The 17,722-nt window shown below is 43.6% G+C and overlaps 1 protein-coding gene across 1 annotated transcript in view; it reads left to right on the forward strand.

Annotated features, from left to right (window-relative positions):
- Positions 1–12,451, forward strand: part of LOC128702938 (toll-like receptor Tollo) — a 43,821-nt gene extending 31,370 nt beyond the window's left edge. The window contains exon 2 of the mRNA XM_070102574.1: positions 7,826–12,451. Coding sequence (XP_069958675.1) covers positions 7,826–11,986 — 4,161 coding nt within the window. The 3' untranslated portion in view covers positions 11,987–12,451. The remainder of the gene's footprint in view (positions 1–7,825) is intronic.
- The last annotated feature ends 5,271 nt before the right edge of the window (positions 12,452–17,722 follow it).

Below are 17,722 nucleotides of genomic sequence, written 5' to 3' on the forward strand. Positions count from 1 at the left end.
CTTAATAACAGCTGGTGTAATACCAACTTAACAACAGCTGGTGTTACTACTAATATTTCTCTCAACAATTATTAGCATCATTGTTGTAGGTAACAATATATACTTACGGTGGTCCGTGGCCTGGCAACTAAAGCTCTCGTTTCACACAGCGAGAGTCCGGGTTCGATTCCCGGCGAGGGTAGAAACAACGGGAATGTTTCCTTGCACCGGTTGTCTATGTTCCCCATCAGTAAAATGGGTACCTGGGTGTTAGTTGACTGGTGTGGGTCGCATTCTGGGACAAAATTGGCCTAATTTGCGGGAAATGCTCAGCATAACAAGGGACTTTCTATATAGTAGTATGTCATTGATGTCAGCTATGGTCTGTATAAGTTGTATCATGTACTTGTAGAATTATATTATATATATTATTATTATATATTATATTATTATTTAATTATTACGTAGTTATTCCCCTTCATTCCTTTCCCCTCTCCCTTCCCTCCCTTCTCTCTTTTTCCCTCTCCCTTCCCTCCCTCCCCTCTTTTCCCTCTCCCTCTGCCCTCCACGACACTGGCACGTTAACCGGCGTGATGTCTATTGTCTATCGTGCCGACACCACGGAGAATAGACCACTCCAGTATAGAGCTAGCCAGAGTATAGCTGGAGGCTTGCCAATACTCTCTCTCTCTCTCTTTCTCCCTGTGCAATAAGGGTGGAAGCTCTCCTTAGTGCCACTGTCCTCCCCTTTCCCTTTGCTAGTTCATTTTTCTTTTGTGTGAAGTCTATCAAATACCCCCTATTAGAGAGAGAGAGAGAGAGAGAGAGAGAGAGAGAGAGAGAGAGAGAGAGAGAGAGAGAGAGAGAGAGACTTGATTTGGGGTAACGTGGATTATTTTTTGTAATAATAATAATAATAATAATAATAATAATAATAATAATAATAATAATAATAATAATAATAATAATAATAATAATAATAATAATAATGAAATTAAGACACATGTGCAACATCTGGGTATCTTTATTGTAGACGTTTCGCCATCCAGTGGCTTTATCAATACAAATTCCAGGACATAACTTGAAGACAGTAGAACTATGTACAGAAGATGAGGTAATCAGTCCCTCAACCTGCTATGCCCTCGTCTGCTACACCTGACGTTAGTATATAAGCGTCAGGCGCCTTGCTTCTGCTTCAGAACCTCCACGACTACGGTGCTCGTCACACCAACTCCGAGGTTGAGGGACTGATTACCTCATCTTTTGCACATAGTTCTTCTGTCTTCTAATTATGTCCTAGAATCTGTATTGATAAAGCCACTGGAGGGCGAAACGTCTACAGTAAAGAGACCCAGATGTTGCACAAGTGTCTTAACTTTCATATTGTCTGCATTTTATACCTTTCTTGCAGTATAATAATAATAATAATAATAATAATAATAATAATAATAATAATAATAATAATAATAATAATAATAATAATTTAGAGTGCCAATGATAATTTAGATAAGATAATCGCACCATTAAAACAATGACAGTGGATGCAACAATAACATTTACAATACTAATAATAACAATAATAACTAAAATAACTCTAATAACTTCATTAAGTATAATGACGCCGCCCAGGATCTTTATGTCTCCTGGAGACGTGCTCTCTCTCTCTCTCTCTCTCTCTCTCTCTCTCTCTCTCTCTCTCTCTCTCTCTCTCTCTCTCTCTCTCTCTCTCTCTCTCTCTCTATCTATCTATCTCTCTCTCTCTCTCTCTCTCTCTCTCTCTCTCTGCCTCATTAGCGAGCTGACTAAATGAACCGGCTCGTTTGCGTGGCCTTTATTATCGAGTTGGATTATTTTGAATAACGTGACCAAGTGACCTGGCTCCAAGATGACCAGGTGACCTGGCTCAATGGTTGCAAGATGACCAAGTGACCTGGCTCCAAGGTGACCAGGTGACCTTGATCACTGCTTATACGATGATCAGGTGACCTAGTTACTGGTTGCAAGATGACCAGGTGACCTGGGTTACTGGTTACAAGATGACCAGGTGACCTGGGTTACTGGTTACAAGATGACCGGGTGACCTGGGTCACTGGTTACAAGGTGACCAGGTGACCTGGGTCACTGGTTACAAGATGACCAGGTAACCTGGGTCACTGGATACAAGATGACCAGATGACCTGGGTTACTGGTTACAAGATGACCAGGTGACCTGGGTCACTGGTTACAAGATGACCAGGTGACCTGGGTTACTGGTTACAAGATGACCGGGTGACCTGGGTCACTGGTTACAAGGTGACCAGGTGACCTGGATCACTGGTTACAAGATGACCAGGTAACCTGGGTCACTGGTTACAAGATGACCAGATGACCTGGGTCACTGGTTACAAGATGACCAGGTGACCTGGGTCACTGGTTACAAGATGACCAGGTGACCTGGGTCACTGGTTACAAGATGACCAGGTAACCTGGGCCACTGGTTACAAGATGACCAGATGACCTGGGTTACTGGTTACAAGATGACCAGGTGACCTGGGTCATTGGTTACAAGGTGACCAGGTGACCTGGGTCACTGGTTATAAGATGACTAGGTAACAGAAGAAGCACTGCAGTAGGCCTACTGGCCCGTGCTAGGCAGGTGCAACTTACATTCATTCAGCCGATTTTTTATCGCCCTTTCCTGGAAGATTGTTCCACTGATTGTACTACAACTACAACACTACTACAACTACAACACTACTACAACTACAACACTACCACAACTACAACACTACCACAACTACAACACTACTACAACTACAACACTACCACAACTACAACACTACCACAACTACAACACTACCACAACTACAACACTACTACAACTACAACACTACCACAACTACAACACTACCACAACTACAACACTACCACAACTACAACACTACTACAACTACAACACTACCACAACTACAACACTACCACAACTACAACACTACTGGCAACATAACACTACCACAACTAACAACACTACCACAACTACAACACTACCACAACTACAACACTACAACTACAACACTACCACACACAACACTACCACAACTACAACACTACCACAACTACAACACTCCACCAACTACAACACTACCACAACTACAACACTACTACAACTACAACACTACCACAACTACAACACTACCACAACTACAACACTACCACAAGCTACAACATCACCACACTACAACTACTACAACTACAACACTACCACAACTACAACACTACCACAACTACAACACTACTACAACTACAACACTACCACAACTACAACACTACCACAACTACAACACTACCACAACTACAACACTACCACAACTACAACACTACCACAACTACAACACTACCACAACTACAACACTACCACAACTACAACACTACCACAACTAACACACACCACAACTACAACACTACCAACTACAACACTACCACAACTACAACACTACCACACTACCACACTACCACACTACAACACTACCACACTACACACACCACACTACACACTACTCATATACACAACTCACCACAACTACAACACTACCACAACTACAACACTACCACTCTACAACACTACCACTACTACAACACACTCCACAACTACAACACCTACCAGCTACAACACTACCACAACTACAACACTACCACAACTACAACACTACCACAACTACAACACTACTACAACTACAACACACAATACAACACTACCACAACTACAACACTACCACAACACAACACTACCACAACTACAACACTACCACAACTACAACACTACCACAACTACAACACTACCACAACTACAACACTACCACAACTACAACACTACTACAACTACAACACTACCACAACTACAACACTACCACAACTACAACACTACCACAACCTACAACACTGCCACAACTACAACACTACCTCAACACACAACACTACCACAACTACAACACTACCACAACTACTAACACTGCCATAACTACAACACTACTACAACTACAACACTACCACAACTACAACACTACACAACTACAACACTACCACAAGCTACAACACTACCACAACTACAACACTACCACAACTACACACTGCTACAACTACAACACTACCACAGCTACAACACTACCACAAGCTACATCCACTACCACAACTACAACACTACCACAACTACAACACTACCACAACTACAACACTACCACAACTACAACACTACCACAACTACAACACTACTACAACTACAACACTACCACAACTACAACACTACCACAACTACAACACTACCACAACTACAACACTACCACAACTACAACACTACCACAACTACAACACTACCACAACTACAACACTACTACAACTACAACACTACCACAACTACAACACTACCACAACTACAACACAACCACAACTACAACACTACCACAACTACAACACTACCACAACTACAACACTACTACAACTACAACACTACCACCATCACAACTACAACACTACCACCATCACAACTACAACACTACCACCATCACAACTACAACACTACCACCATCACAACTACAACACTACCACCATCACAACTACAACACTACCACCATCACAACTACAACACTACCACAACTACAACACTACTACAACTACAACACTACCACAACTACAACACTACCACAACTACAACACTACCACAACTACAACACTACCACAACTACAACACTGCCACAACTACAACACTACTACAACTACAACACTACCACAACTACAACACTACCACAACTACAACACTACCACAACACAACACATCACCAACTACAACACAACTACCACAACTACAACACTACTACAACTACAACACTGCCAACTACAACACTACCACAACTACAACACTACCACAACTACAACACTACCACAACTACAACACTACCACAACTACAACACTACCACAACTACAACACTACCACAACTACAACACTACCACAACTACAACACTACCACAACTACAACACTACCACAACTACAACACTACCACAACTACAACACTACCACAACTACAACACTACCACAACTACAACACTACCACAACTACAACACTACCACAACTACAACACTACCACAACTACAACACTACCACAACTACAACTGTAAGTCTGTAACATCTCCCATCCTTCAGAGCGCAGGCACTGTAATTCCCACCTTCAGCTGAATGTTGAAAACGTTTAACGTGTGTTAAACATCGTTAATGTTTAACCTGCACAGAAAGGTACAGATTGGTATTAGCAAACGACTGACAATGGTCCAGTGAATCAGACGAAATCTGACTACCAAATTCGGACAGTGAACGATTCAATGGTCTTCAGGAAGTTTAATGGCTGGAATGTCTGAAATCATGCGAAGGGCAGATTCTCACTGTATCGTGGTAATGGAATAGCTCTAAACCCGTAGGGGTCATACACTGTCATACACCGTATAACATCTGGGTATCTTGATATGTAGACGTCTCGCCATCCAGTGGCTTTTTAGCCATGTCTACAAATAAACGTCTGCAAATGAAGAAAAGAAAGGAGGAGCACTGCAGCAGGCCTACTGGCCCATACTAGGTAGGTTCTTCTCAAACCCAAAACCAATAACAAACATATTTGCCCAACCCCTTTTCGAAAATACCCAGATGCTGCACATGTATCTGATTCTTCACCATTGGTACCATTAGCTACAATCTCCTATCGCCTATGGCACCATTGCTATACTCGGGTATAGTCTGCCATCACCTCTGGAGCGCAGATAATGGTCAAACTTGTATGGCCGAACCGCTGAGGAACGTCGTAAAGTGCACGATTTTTGTGGATAAATTTCCAGATGTCGCCATGTTGTGTAGATGTTATTATCTCTTATTTATAGTCATGCTCTTAGTGCTCTCTCTCTCTCTCTCTCTCTCTCTCTCTCTCTCTCTCTCTCTCTCTCTCTCTCTCTCTCTTTCTCTCTCTCTCTCTCTCTATCTATCTCTATCTATTTATCTATCTATCACTAGGGATATGTCGCTGAGAGATCCGATAAATAAATCCCCGTATCCTATAAACTCAGACTCCTCTGCTTTAATAATTCGACTAAGCGATAACTAAGAGTTATCGAGAGTTTAGTATCTTTATTACGAAACGTTTCGCCTACACGGTAGGCTTCTTCAGTCGAGTACAGTGGTGGGATATAAGGAGACAGCAGAAACAGAGGTAAAAATGGTGTGGTCAGTCCTTTAGTCTTGAAGAAGCGGTATTGAGGTGGTCAGTCCCTCAGCCTGGAGATATGTCTATCCACCGAGAACCTGGTTAATAAACCACAATATATATGCGGTTTAATTAAAGCATAAAGTCTGTGGTGGGCGAAACGCCTCTTCAACAGAATTAAATACATCGCATGTTGTCTTACTCGCCTGCTTGATGCACTTGTCAGCAGGCAACAGCAGTTAACTGAATGGTGTTTATACAGTGTACAGTGGACCCCCGCATAACGATGGCATCGCATAGCGATTTTTCCGCATAACGATTACTTTTATCGCAAAATTTTTGCCCCGCATACCGATTAAAAACCCGCATACCGATTTTCGTCCGAGACGCGTCCAATGTGCCCTCACATGTGCCGGCCGTCCCATTGTTTACCAGCCAGCCTCCGCGGTAACATCCAAGCATACACTCGGAATATTTCGTATTATTACAGTGTTTTCGGTGGTGTTTCTGGAAAATAAGTGACCATGGGCCCCAAGAAAGCTTCTAGTGCCAACCCTGTGGTAAAAGGGTGAGAATTAGTATGGAAATTAAGAAAGATTTTGAAGGGTTTGGGGCTAACCCTGAGAAGCCTATGCCAGTTGTGGAATCCATTGTGCCTACTTCAAAGATTAAGGAAATGTGTGCAGAGTGGTTTGAACTGCAAACCTTTATAGATGAAAATCACCCTGACACAGCTGTTGCAAGCCGTGCTTGTGACTATTTCAATGACAATGTTATGGCCCATTTTAGGAAAGTCTTGAAGAAACAGGAGGAGGTACAGAGCTCTATGGACAGTTTACTTTGTTGTGCGACAGAGGTCCAGTGACTCTGAAGCTGGTCCTAGTGGCATTAAAAGAAGAAGGGAAGTAACCCCAGAAAAGGACTTGCTACCTCAAGTCCTAATGGAAGGATTCCCCCTTCTAAACAGTAAGAAGATAATGGTCTCCCCTCCTCCCATCCCATCAATCATCACCAGATCTTCAATAAAAGTAAGTGTCATGTAATTGTGCATGCCTTTTTCAGTTTGTGTGTATTAAAATTAACATTTCATGTGGTAAAAAAATTTTTTTTTCATACTTTTGGGCGTCTTGCACGGATTAATTTTATTTCCATTATTTCTTATGGGGAAAATTAATTCGCATAACGATTATTTCGCATAACGATGAGCCCTCTTGCACGGATTAAAATCGTTAACCGGGGGTCCACTGTATATACACAACTATACAAAGGTGAGGTTATGCGTAACGATACACAGGTTATGATATACACTGCACTCCAGAGATCTCTGGAGCCTCAACTCTTACCTTGTCCTTTGGGTTCCAGGGACCTTCTGAAGCCTCAGTCCTCACTTTGTCCTTCGAGATTCAGGGACTTTCTGGAGTGTCAATCCTCACCTTGTCCTTTGAGTTCCAGGGACCTTGTGGAGCCTCAACCTTGACCTTAGGGTTTTAGAACTTTCTGGAGCCTCAATCCGTACCTTTTCCTTTGTGTTCCAGGAGCCTTTCGGAGACTTCACTTTCACCCTTTCCTCTGTATTCCAGGGATCTTCTGAAGCGTCTCTTCTTACCTTATCCTTGTTATTACAGGGTCTGGAGGGCGTGCAGCAGCTGAGCGTCCGTCGTTGTAAACTGGACAGTCTGGCGCCGGGTTCGCTGGGCGCCCTTAGTCGTCTTCGCCAGCTGGAGGTCACCACCCACAACGGAGAGTGGGCGGCGCTGGCCATGGAGGTAGTAGAGGGATCATTACCGCCGCCCCTGGAACGAGTGTCCCTGGCTCATAATAACATCTGGACGCTGCCGCCCAGGGCGTTCTGCGGGCCCTCCGCCCTTCACCTCCTCGACCTCTCCCACAACCGCCTTCAGGATGTGCTTGAGCTTGGGTTCGCCGACCAGCAGTGGCTCGACACTCTCGCTCTCAACATGTCCAATACCAGTTTTAGTGATCATTTTTCAGGGTTCATTAACGTCAACGAGGAAAGAGCGGCAGAAGATGGGTGTGGGAACGCCCTTCAGGAGCTCGTCCTTGATCACAATGATCTTGTGAGGCTTCCACCCGGCAGCTTCCGCGCCCTGGGAGGCCTCAGAGAGCTTTACCTTCGTAATAATGATATCAGACTTATAGCCAGTGAAGCCTTCCGTGGAATGGCAGCCTTACAAGTGCTCTATTTATCTAATAATCATATTATAGCGCTACATAATGGCACTTTCTTCGACAACGTAGCTTTAGAGAAGGTTTACTTCAACAACAACTCACTCAGTGCAATGAATCCGGGTGTGTTTCAGGGTCTGCACGAACTGCAGGTGTTAGACATTTCCCAAAATAAACTATATTTAGACAACAGTCATGAAGACTTGTTCAAGGGTCTGCGTCGGCTGGTCATACTTGATCTATCGTACAATGCTCTGACCACTATTCCCCAGCTCCTCCTCCGTGACCTGACTTCTCTTCAGCGTCTCGATCTCTCCCATAACGATATCCAAAGCCTCGAAGACAACAGCTTTACCTCCCTCTCCAACCTTTACGCTCTCGACCTCTCTCATAATCTGATCCTTAGTCTGAGTGAGGGCAGCCTTAGAGGTCTGGTGGGGCTGAGTCTCCTTCACCTGAGCAACAATTCTCTTATAGAAATCCACCCCCGAGCTCTCCGCCACAGCTCCAACCTCAAGGAGGTGTTCCTTGGAAATAACCACTTGCAGACCATTCCCACTGCTTTAGAGAACCTTTCCTTCTTAAAGGCTTTGGACATGAGTAGGAACGACATCGTTAAAATTCAGCCATTTCTTTTTGGTGGCTTGGGAAACCTGGAGATTCTGAATGTAAGCCACAATAAGATGAATGACATCTCTCGGGGATCATTTGCTGGGCTCTCATCTCTGGAGTTATTAGACTTGAGGGATAATCAGTTGAGGATGGTTAGTGAAGGCTCCTTCGAGGGTGTTCCCGGCGTGAGGCAAGTAGCGCTCGCAAGGAACGAGCTTAGTGACATCAACGGTGTCTTTGCTGGCTTGGAACACCTGGAGAAACTCGACGTGTCTGAGAACAGCATCCGCATGTTCGACTATGCCTTCATCCCCAGACAACTCCTTAGTCTTGATTTAAGAAAGAATAAAATTGAACAGCTCGGCAATTTCTTCAAGGTCCAGAGCGTCTTGACGCTAGAGGTTCTTGATGCCAGTTACAACAGCATCAGACGTCTTACTGAAGTCTCTCTTCCCAATACTGTCAGGAAGGTAATTTTGCATCATAATAACATTAGTCGTATTCTCCCTAATACGTTCCGGGACAAAACTTATCTGCAGGAGATAGATCTTCGGATGAATGCCATACAGAGGCTCAATCCCAAGTCAATTAGTGTTCGAGGGACCATTGACCAGCACATCAATGCCCGGGTATTGCTTGCTGGCAATCCACTGTTATGTGACTGTGAGATGGAGTGGCTGTACGGTTCGTCTGGGATATCCATCACAACACCAGAGGCTACTGATGTTATATATCTTCAGCCTCGTGTTGATGACCTGGCCCAGGTGACATGTGCCTTGACCCACTCCCGCAGTGGTGTACCAGTCACCACTCGCATCCTGGACACGTCTCCTGAGAACTACCTCTGCCCCTATGCTACCCACTGCTTTGCCCTCTGCCACTGCTGTGATTTCATTGCTTGTGATTGTCAAATGAAGTGCCCGGAAGCATGCTCCTGCTTTCACGATGACACGTGGTCCATGAATCTAGTGGACTGTTCCGGAGGGAGCCTGGATCGCCTCCCTGACCGCGTGCCAATGGATGCCACAGTAGTGCTCCTTGATGGCAACAATCTTCAGGTGCTCCATGCTCACCACTTCATCGGCAGACACAGCATCCAGCAACTCTTTCTCAATAATTCTCAAATTCAGACGCTTCAGAACCGCACTTTTCACGGACTGACCTCCTTGCGAGTGCTTCATCTTCAGGACAACATGATCGTCCAGTTAAACGGCTTCGAGTTCTTCGGCCTCCATCGGCTTAAGGAACTTTACCTTCAGAATAATCGCCTCTCGTTCGTTAACAATGCAACTTTCCTGAGCCTGAGAAGCTTGGAGGTGTTGAGACTGGACAATAACTTTATCATCGACTTCCCAGTCTGGCTGTTGAGTAACAACCGCTACCTGGCGAGTGTCTCTCTGGCTAACAACCCATGGGACTGTGACTGTCAGTTCGTGGAGTCCCTGAGGGAGTGGGAGAGCCATCAACCACAGCTCCTGATCGACCCCGAGGAAGTGTTCTGTGTGCACAGTGACTCAGGCACTGTGGGTCCCAGTATAGTCCTACCAGAGTATTCCTGCACCAAGGGTCAGCAAGGGGTCACGCAATATCAGTTTGGCCAGCGGCAGCTGCCCTTCCTAGCTGGGGGTCTGTGCGGGGGTGTGGCCCTCATCAGTGCCCTAGTGATGGTGGCCATGTTGTTGGCCCGCAGGCGGGCTGCCGCGGCCAACAAACTGTGCATGAGCAACCCTCCGCCCTACTGCCAAGAGGAGGATGGGAAAGTGTTCGACGCATATATCAGCTACAGTGCCAATGATGCTACCTACGTTCGTGATGTTATCGCAACCAAGTTGGAGAACAGCTGTCCCAGCTACAAGCTGTGTCTTCACTCCAGAGACTTCAGCGAGAACAGCCATCTCTCAGAGTTCATCACTCAGTCACTCAACTTTAGCAGAAGAACCATCATAGTTCTGTCCAAGAACTATGTCGACAACGAATGGAAAAACGCCATATTCAAGAAAGCTCACATTGACGGCCTGAAGGAGAACGACATGAACATTATAGCAATATATTACGATAACGTCTCCTTTTCTTCTTTTGATGCCGATTTAAAGGCAGTGATAAGAAAATGTTCAAAGCTGCGATGGGGCGACAAAAACTTTTGGAAGAAGTTATCAGAGATGATGCCTCAGAGGCAGACGTACAATGGCCTGCCAGTGTACGTCTCTGATAACGCCTACAAGTCATCGACGCTGCCGTCCCTCGTGCCTCCGTCATCACTGCCACTCCCTTCCTCCTCCTCCGTCCTCACCTCCACTACGGGTCTCACAACACCCTCGGAGATCGACCGGCGGACCTCTGCCTACCTGCCGGAGGCACCCGCGACGTACAAGGCACCACCGCCACCTCGACCCTGTTACTCTCCTCCTGTGTGTGACTACATCGTGATGCAGGGGCGGGATTGTCAAGACCCGCACTGTACCTGTCGTCGCCACTCACACGCCGCTTATACCTACGTTGATGGCGACAGCTCTTCCCTTCACACGTACACTTCTCTGGAGCCTTTTACTAGTCCCCGCCACGGTCCCTCCCACTCTCCCTCCCCCAGCAGCAACCACTACAGCGTCATCGACGCGCCCATCAGGAGAACTGTCCGCTCCAGTAAGCGGAAGAAGAGGCGACCTCTGAGTCAGACATGTCCACCCACCACCATGGAGGAGGTAGTGGACAAGTCCGGGGTCCCACACGACCCTACAACCGAACCCACTCTCGTGGACACCTTCCGAAGGACAAAGAGCCTGCGGGTGTCACATGCGAAAGGTGAGAGACTAAGTGATTGTTCCACGGACCGCTCTAGCGACCGTTCTAGCGGCAGGTCGTTTGAGCAAGCGGCGCCCTCTACAGGCGGAGGCACTGGCGAAGGCCAGGAGATCACTAGAAACTTGTATACGGGTCTTACCGATTCTCCGCCAGACCCATCTCTCAACACAGAGGAGTGCTTTGTCTAGTGACTAGTCCATCCTTGAAAGGATAATATTCATAGCAGTAACAGTGACACATGCTCCAGGATGTTTGTAGTTGTAACAGAAACAGTGATAGGGGCTTCGGGATATTCTTGGCTGTAACAAGAAAAGTAACACAAGTTCCAGAAAGATATTTTGGTAGAATGTGATAAATGACGGTAGTGTTGTCACTTGTATTTCCTATGTGCGTCAGGGGACGCCCTGCTAGTGGTTCCTGCATCAGGAGGCCTGTTAGTGGTTCCTGCATCAGGAGGCCTGTTAGTGGTTCCTGTGACAGGAGACCTGCTTACAATCCCTGCAGGAGCCTTTCACTACGAGGAACATCAGAGCCTCAGCACCTACATGTGAGGGAGGAGTCTCGCTTACATTATCACAGAGTACTAACCGTCCCATTGGTTGTAAGTCACCAGTGATTGAACATAGTGTATTTCATAACTTCAGATTTTTTTTTGTTTTATATATACAGTAAATATATATCTCAGAGAATATGTTTCAGTATTACACGAGGAAGGAAGGAAGCCGTGACGGCAGCGACCACTCGTCTCCCCAACTGTCGCCAAACTTTGACACTCACACACACGAACATACACAGACACACACTAGCTTCCGCTCCGACAGGGAGAGCCTTCCCCATATCCACACCATCCCATCCCCATATCCCCACAACACGATCCCTTAACTTCTGAAGGTCTATGATGGCATATTCCTTCCCCTCCTCTCCTCCTTTCCCACTCACCTCCCCGACAGCTGTCACACGAGTAGATGAACTATCGTAGCTGAGTGCCTGAGTTGGTCTGACTAACATGTATTCCCCGGGAAGTTTAGGTCCCCAGAGAGTGATAGTTATTGCTGACCAGGGTACTGTGGTGGCTTCCTCTAGGCTGCTCAAGACGCACAGAATGTTTCCGGGTTCTGCCTGCCCACGTATGCTTATCCATCCACATCCTCAAGCCCACAACCACCCACGACCATCCAGCCACTCACACCCATTCACCTAGCTACCAACACCCAGTCAAACACCCACACGTCCACTCGCCCACTAAAACACAAGACCACGCCCACTCCTATCCATATGCTCTTGCGCTACCGGCCACAGGATGGATATGGGGTGCGCAATAAACTAGCCGCTTTGGTGGCAAAATCTAAAATCTATTCCTACCCAAAGCACCTCAACCATAATCCCCCTCCCACACACACACACACCTTCCTACACCAACCAAACAACACTCACTCCCCCCCCCATACACCCACCCACAAATACACGCTAACTCTCACCCTCCACTCCATTCCATCTACCCACACCCGCTTCGTCGGGTGTGGGGGGAGCAGCAGCAAAAGCACAATATCTCACATTTCTCCATATTTACATTAGCCAGTCTTACAATAATGAGAAATAACGTTAGGGCTTTGATCTAACGTTATTTCTCATTCCTAGGATGAGACATATCCTCCTTTTCTGGTATGTAAACAAATCTCTGTGCTGATTGAAAATGGCATATAGTGGGTGAATGAGACACATGTACAACACTAGGGGCTACACATGTGTCTCACTCACCAACCTGTGTACTATCAATGTAGTGACGGTATTGAACTCCAGTAGCCACTTTATTTTTAGACCTCCCTCTGTAGCTTAAGTCTTCTGGCAGCCCACTTAAGTCCACTTATTCTTCCCAACCCGTGTGGGTCAATCACTTCAAGAAGTAGTGAAGGATCGATCCTCCGTCTGCGAATAGCAGCCGTTGTTCTCAATAGTCAGGCTATTGTTGATTGTCACTCTGAGTCCTGAATTATATTCGCTCTTATTGTCCATTCCTTCGATGTGTGTGTGTGTGTGTGTGTGTGTGTGTGTGTGTGTGTGTGTGTGTGTGTGTGTGTGTGTGTGTGTGTGTGTGTGTGTGTGTGTGTGTGTGTGTGTTGTTTTGTTTAGTTTATCTTAAAAAGAAACAGTGTTATGGTTGGTAAATTTAATATAATTGTTCCATTCTCCTCTTGTGTTACGCTGTGTTCACTGGAAACCAAATTAACTTTTTTGTTTCACTGTTCACCAGGTTCACTGAACCAGAGCCTCTCTCTCTCTCTCTCTCTCTCTCTCTCTCTCTCTCTCTCTCTCTCTCTCTCTCTCTCTCTCACTCTCTCACTCTCTCTCTCTCTCTCTCTCTCTCTCTCTCTCTCTCTCTCTCTCTCTCACTCTCTCTCTCTCTCTCTCTCTCTCTCTCTCTCTCTCTCTCTCTCTCTCTCTTTCTCTCTTTCTCACTCTCTCATGCTGGAATTAATCTCGAAAGAGATGTTATCATCTCTCTCATTTCCCGTTTTCTTATTGATCACAAACATCTCCCACACTTCCCGTTTTCTTTCTCAACACAATTTCCCCCACTTCCCGTTTTCTTTTTTAATTAACATAATTTCCCACAATTCCCGTTTTCTTCCTCAACACAATTTCCTTCACTTCCCGTTTTCTTTCTCAACGCACTTTCTCCAATTACTGTTTTCGTTCCAGAAATGTTCTCAGTGTCTCGTTTTTTTTATTCTTTCCCCCTCCCTTCCTCCCTCCCTCCCCACTTTCGCCTTCCCCCTCCCTCTCCCCTTCCCCCTCTGCCTTCCCCCTCCCCTCTCCACCTTCCCCCTCCCTCTACCTCTCCCTCATTCATTTCTTTCCCTCCCCTCTAAATCTTCTTAAACCTTATTCAACTTTACTAAACCTTATTTATCTCTACTAAAACTTATTAAACCTTAATCAACTATTTTAAACCTCTGAAAACTTCACAAAACACAACTAAAATTTATAAACCTCATTAAACTTGTCACACAATTTACAAGAATAAAAATAAACCCCGACAAACAATAGAAAAACACCAAGAACACCAGAAAATAAACACCACAAAACCGGAAAAAAAACCATAAGCATCAGAAAAAAAACCACAAACCCCAGAAAACCCCCACAAGCCCCAGAAAACCCCCAGAAACCCCAGAAAACCCCCACAAACCCCAGAAAACCCCCACAAACCCCAGAAAGCCCCCACAAACCCCAGAAAACCCCCACAAACCCCAGAAACCCCCTCATAAACCCCAGAAAACCCCCAGAAACCCCCACAAACCCCAGAAAACCCCCCCACAAAACCCCAGAAACCCCCCACAAACCCCCACAAACCCCCATAAACCCCCCACAAACCCCCACAAACCCCCACAAACCCCCACAAACCCCCACAAACCCCCTCCCCTGCAGGCTGACAGATCTAGTCAATATTTCTCCGGTAATACTGAACTGTATTTTTTAAAAATTCTTCTCTTCTGTATTTTTACATAAAAGAATAATAAATAAAAATAATGTCTCATTTATATTTCCTTGATTTTATGGGTAATAATAATAATAATAATAATATTAATAATAATAATAATAATAATAATAATAATAATAATAATAATAATAATAATATTAATAATAATAATAATAATAATAATAATAATAATAATAATAATAATAATAATAATATTAATGATAATAATAATAATAATAATAATAATAATATTAATAATAATATTAATGATAATAATAATAATAATAATAATAATAATAATAATAATATTAATGATAATAATGATAATAATAATAATATTAATGATAATAATAATAATAATAATAATAATAATAATAATAATGATAATAATGATAATAATAATAATATTAATGATAATAATAATATTAATAATATTAATGATAATAATAATAATAATAATAATAATAATAATAATAATAATAATAATAATAATAATAATAATAATAATAACATTAATGATAATAATAATAATATTAATGATAATAATAATAATAATAATATTAATGATAATAATAATAATAATAATAATAATAATAATAATAATATTAATAATAATAATAATAATAATAATATTAATAATAATAATAATAATAATAATAATAATAATAATAATAATAATAATAATATTAATAATAATATTAATAATATAAGTGAACAGTATTTAGATAAGGCTAAAGAGGTCTTTGTGGCATTTATGGATTTGGAAAAGGCGTATGACAGGGTGGATAGGGGGGCAATGTGGCAGATGTTGCAAGTGTATGGTGTAGGAGGTAGGTTACTGAAAGCAGTGAAGAGTTTTTACGAGGATAGTGAGGCTCAAGTTAGAGTATGTAGGAAAGAGGGAAATTTTTTCCCAGTAAAAGTAGGCCTTAGACAAGGATGTGTGATGTCACCGTGGTTGTTTAATATATTTATAGATGGGGTTGTAAGAGAAGTAAATGCGAGGGTCTTGGCAAGAGGCGTGGAGTTAAAAGATAAAGAATCACACACAAAGTGGGAGTTGTCACAGCTGCTCTTTGCTGATGACACTGTGCTCTTGGGAGATTCTGAAGAGAAGCTGCAGAGATTGGTGGAAGAATTTGGTAGGGTGTGCAAAAGAAGAAAATTAAAGGTGAATACAGGAAAGAGTAAGGTTATGAGGATAACAAAAAGATTAGGTGATGAAAGATTGAATATCAGATTGGAGGGAGAGAGTATGGAGGAGGTGAATGTATTCAGATATTTGGGAGTGGACGTGTCAGCGGATGGGTCTATGAAAGATGAGGTGAATCATAGAATTGATGAGGGAAAAAGAGTGAGTGGTGCACTTAGGAGTCTGTGGAGACAAAGAACTTTGTCCTTGGAGGCAAAGAGGGGAATGTATGAGAGTATAGTTTTACCAACGCTCTTATATGGGTGTGAAGCGTGGGTGATGAATGTTGCAGCGAGGAGAAGGCTGGAGGCAGTGGAGATGTCATGTCTGAGGGCAATGTGTGGTGTGAATATAATGCAGAGAATTCGTAGTTTGGAAGTTAGGAGGAGGTGCGGGATTACCAAAACTGTTGTCCAGAGGGCTGAGGAAGGGTTGTTGAGGTGGTTCGGACATGTAGAGAGAATGGAGCGAAACAGAATGACTTCAAGAGTGTATCAGTCTGTAGTGGAAGGAAGGCGGGGTAGGGGTCGGCCTAGGAAGGGTTGGAGGGAAGGGGTAAAGGAGGTTTTGTGTGCGAGGGGCTTGGACTTCCAGCAGGCATGCGTGAGCGTGTTTGATAGGAGTGAATGGAGACAAATGGTTTTTAATACTTGACGTGCTGTTGGAGTGTGAGCAAAGTAACATTTATGAAGGGATTCAGGGAAACCGGCAGGCCGGACTTGAGTCCTGGAGATGGGAAGTACAGTGCCTGCACTCTGAAGGAGGGGTGTTAATGTTGCAGTTTAAAAACTGTAGTGTAAAGCACCCTTCTGGCAAGACAGTGATGGAGCGAATGATGGTGAAAGTTTTTCTTTTTCGGGCCACCCTGCCTTGGTGGGAATCGGCCAGTGTGATAATAAAATAAAATAATTAATAATAATAATATTAATGATAATAATAATAATAATATTAATGATAATAATAATAATAATATTAATGATAATAATAATAATAATATTAATGATAATAATAATAATAATATTAATGATAATAATAATAATAATAATAATAACAATAATAATAATAATAATAATAATAATAATAATAATAATAATAATAATAATAAGAAGAAGAAGAAGAAGAAGAAGAAGAAGAAAAACAAAAGGGGGAAGGTAGTGCTCGAGGTAATAAAAGAGAGACGGGCCCAGGAGCAAGGACTCAACCCCAGCACCATAAAGAGAGACGGGCCCAGGAGCAAGGACTCAACCCCAGCAC

The sequence above is a fragment of the Cherax quadricarinatus genome, chromosome 82 (assembly GCF_038502225.1).
Source record: "Cherax quadricarinatus isolate ZL_2023a chromosome 82, ASM3850222v1, whole genome shotgun sequence".
Taxonomy (NCBI): Eukaryota; Metazoa; Arthropoda; class Malacostraca; order Decapoda; family Parastacidae; genus Cherax; species Cherax quadricarinatus.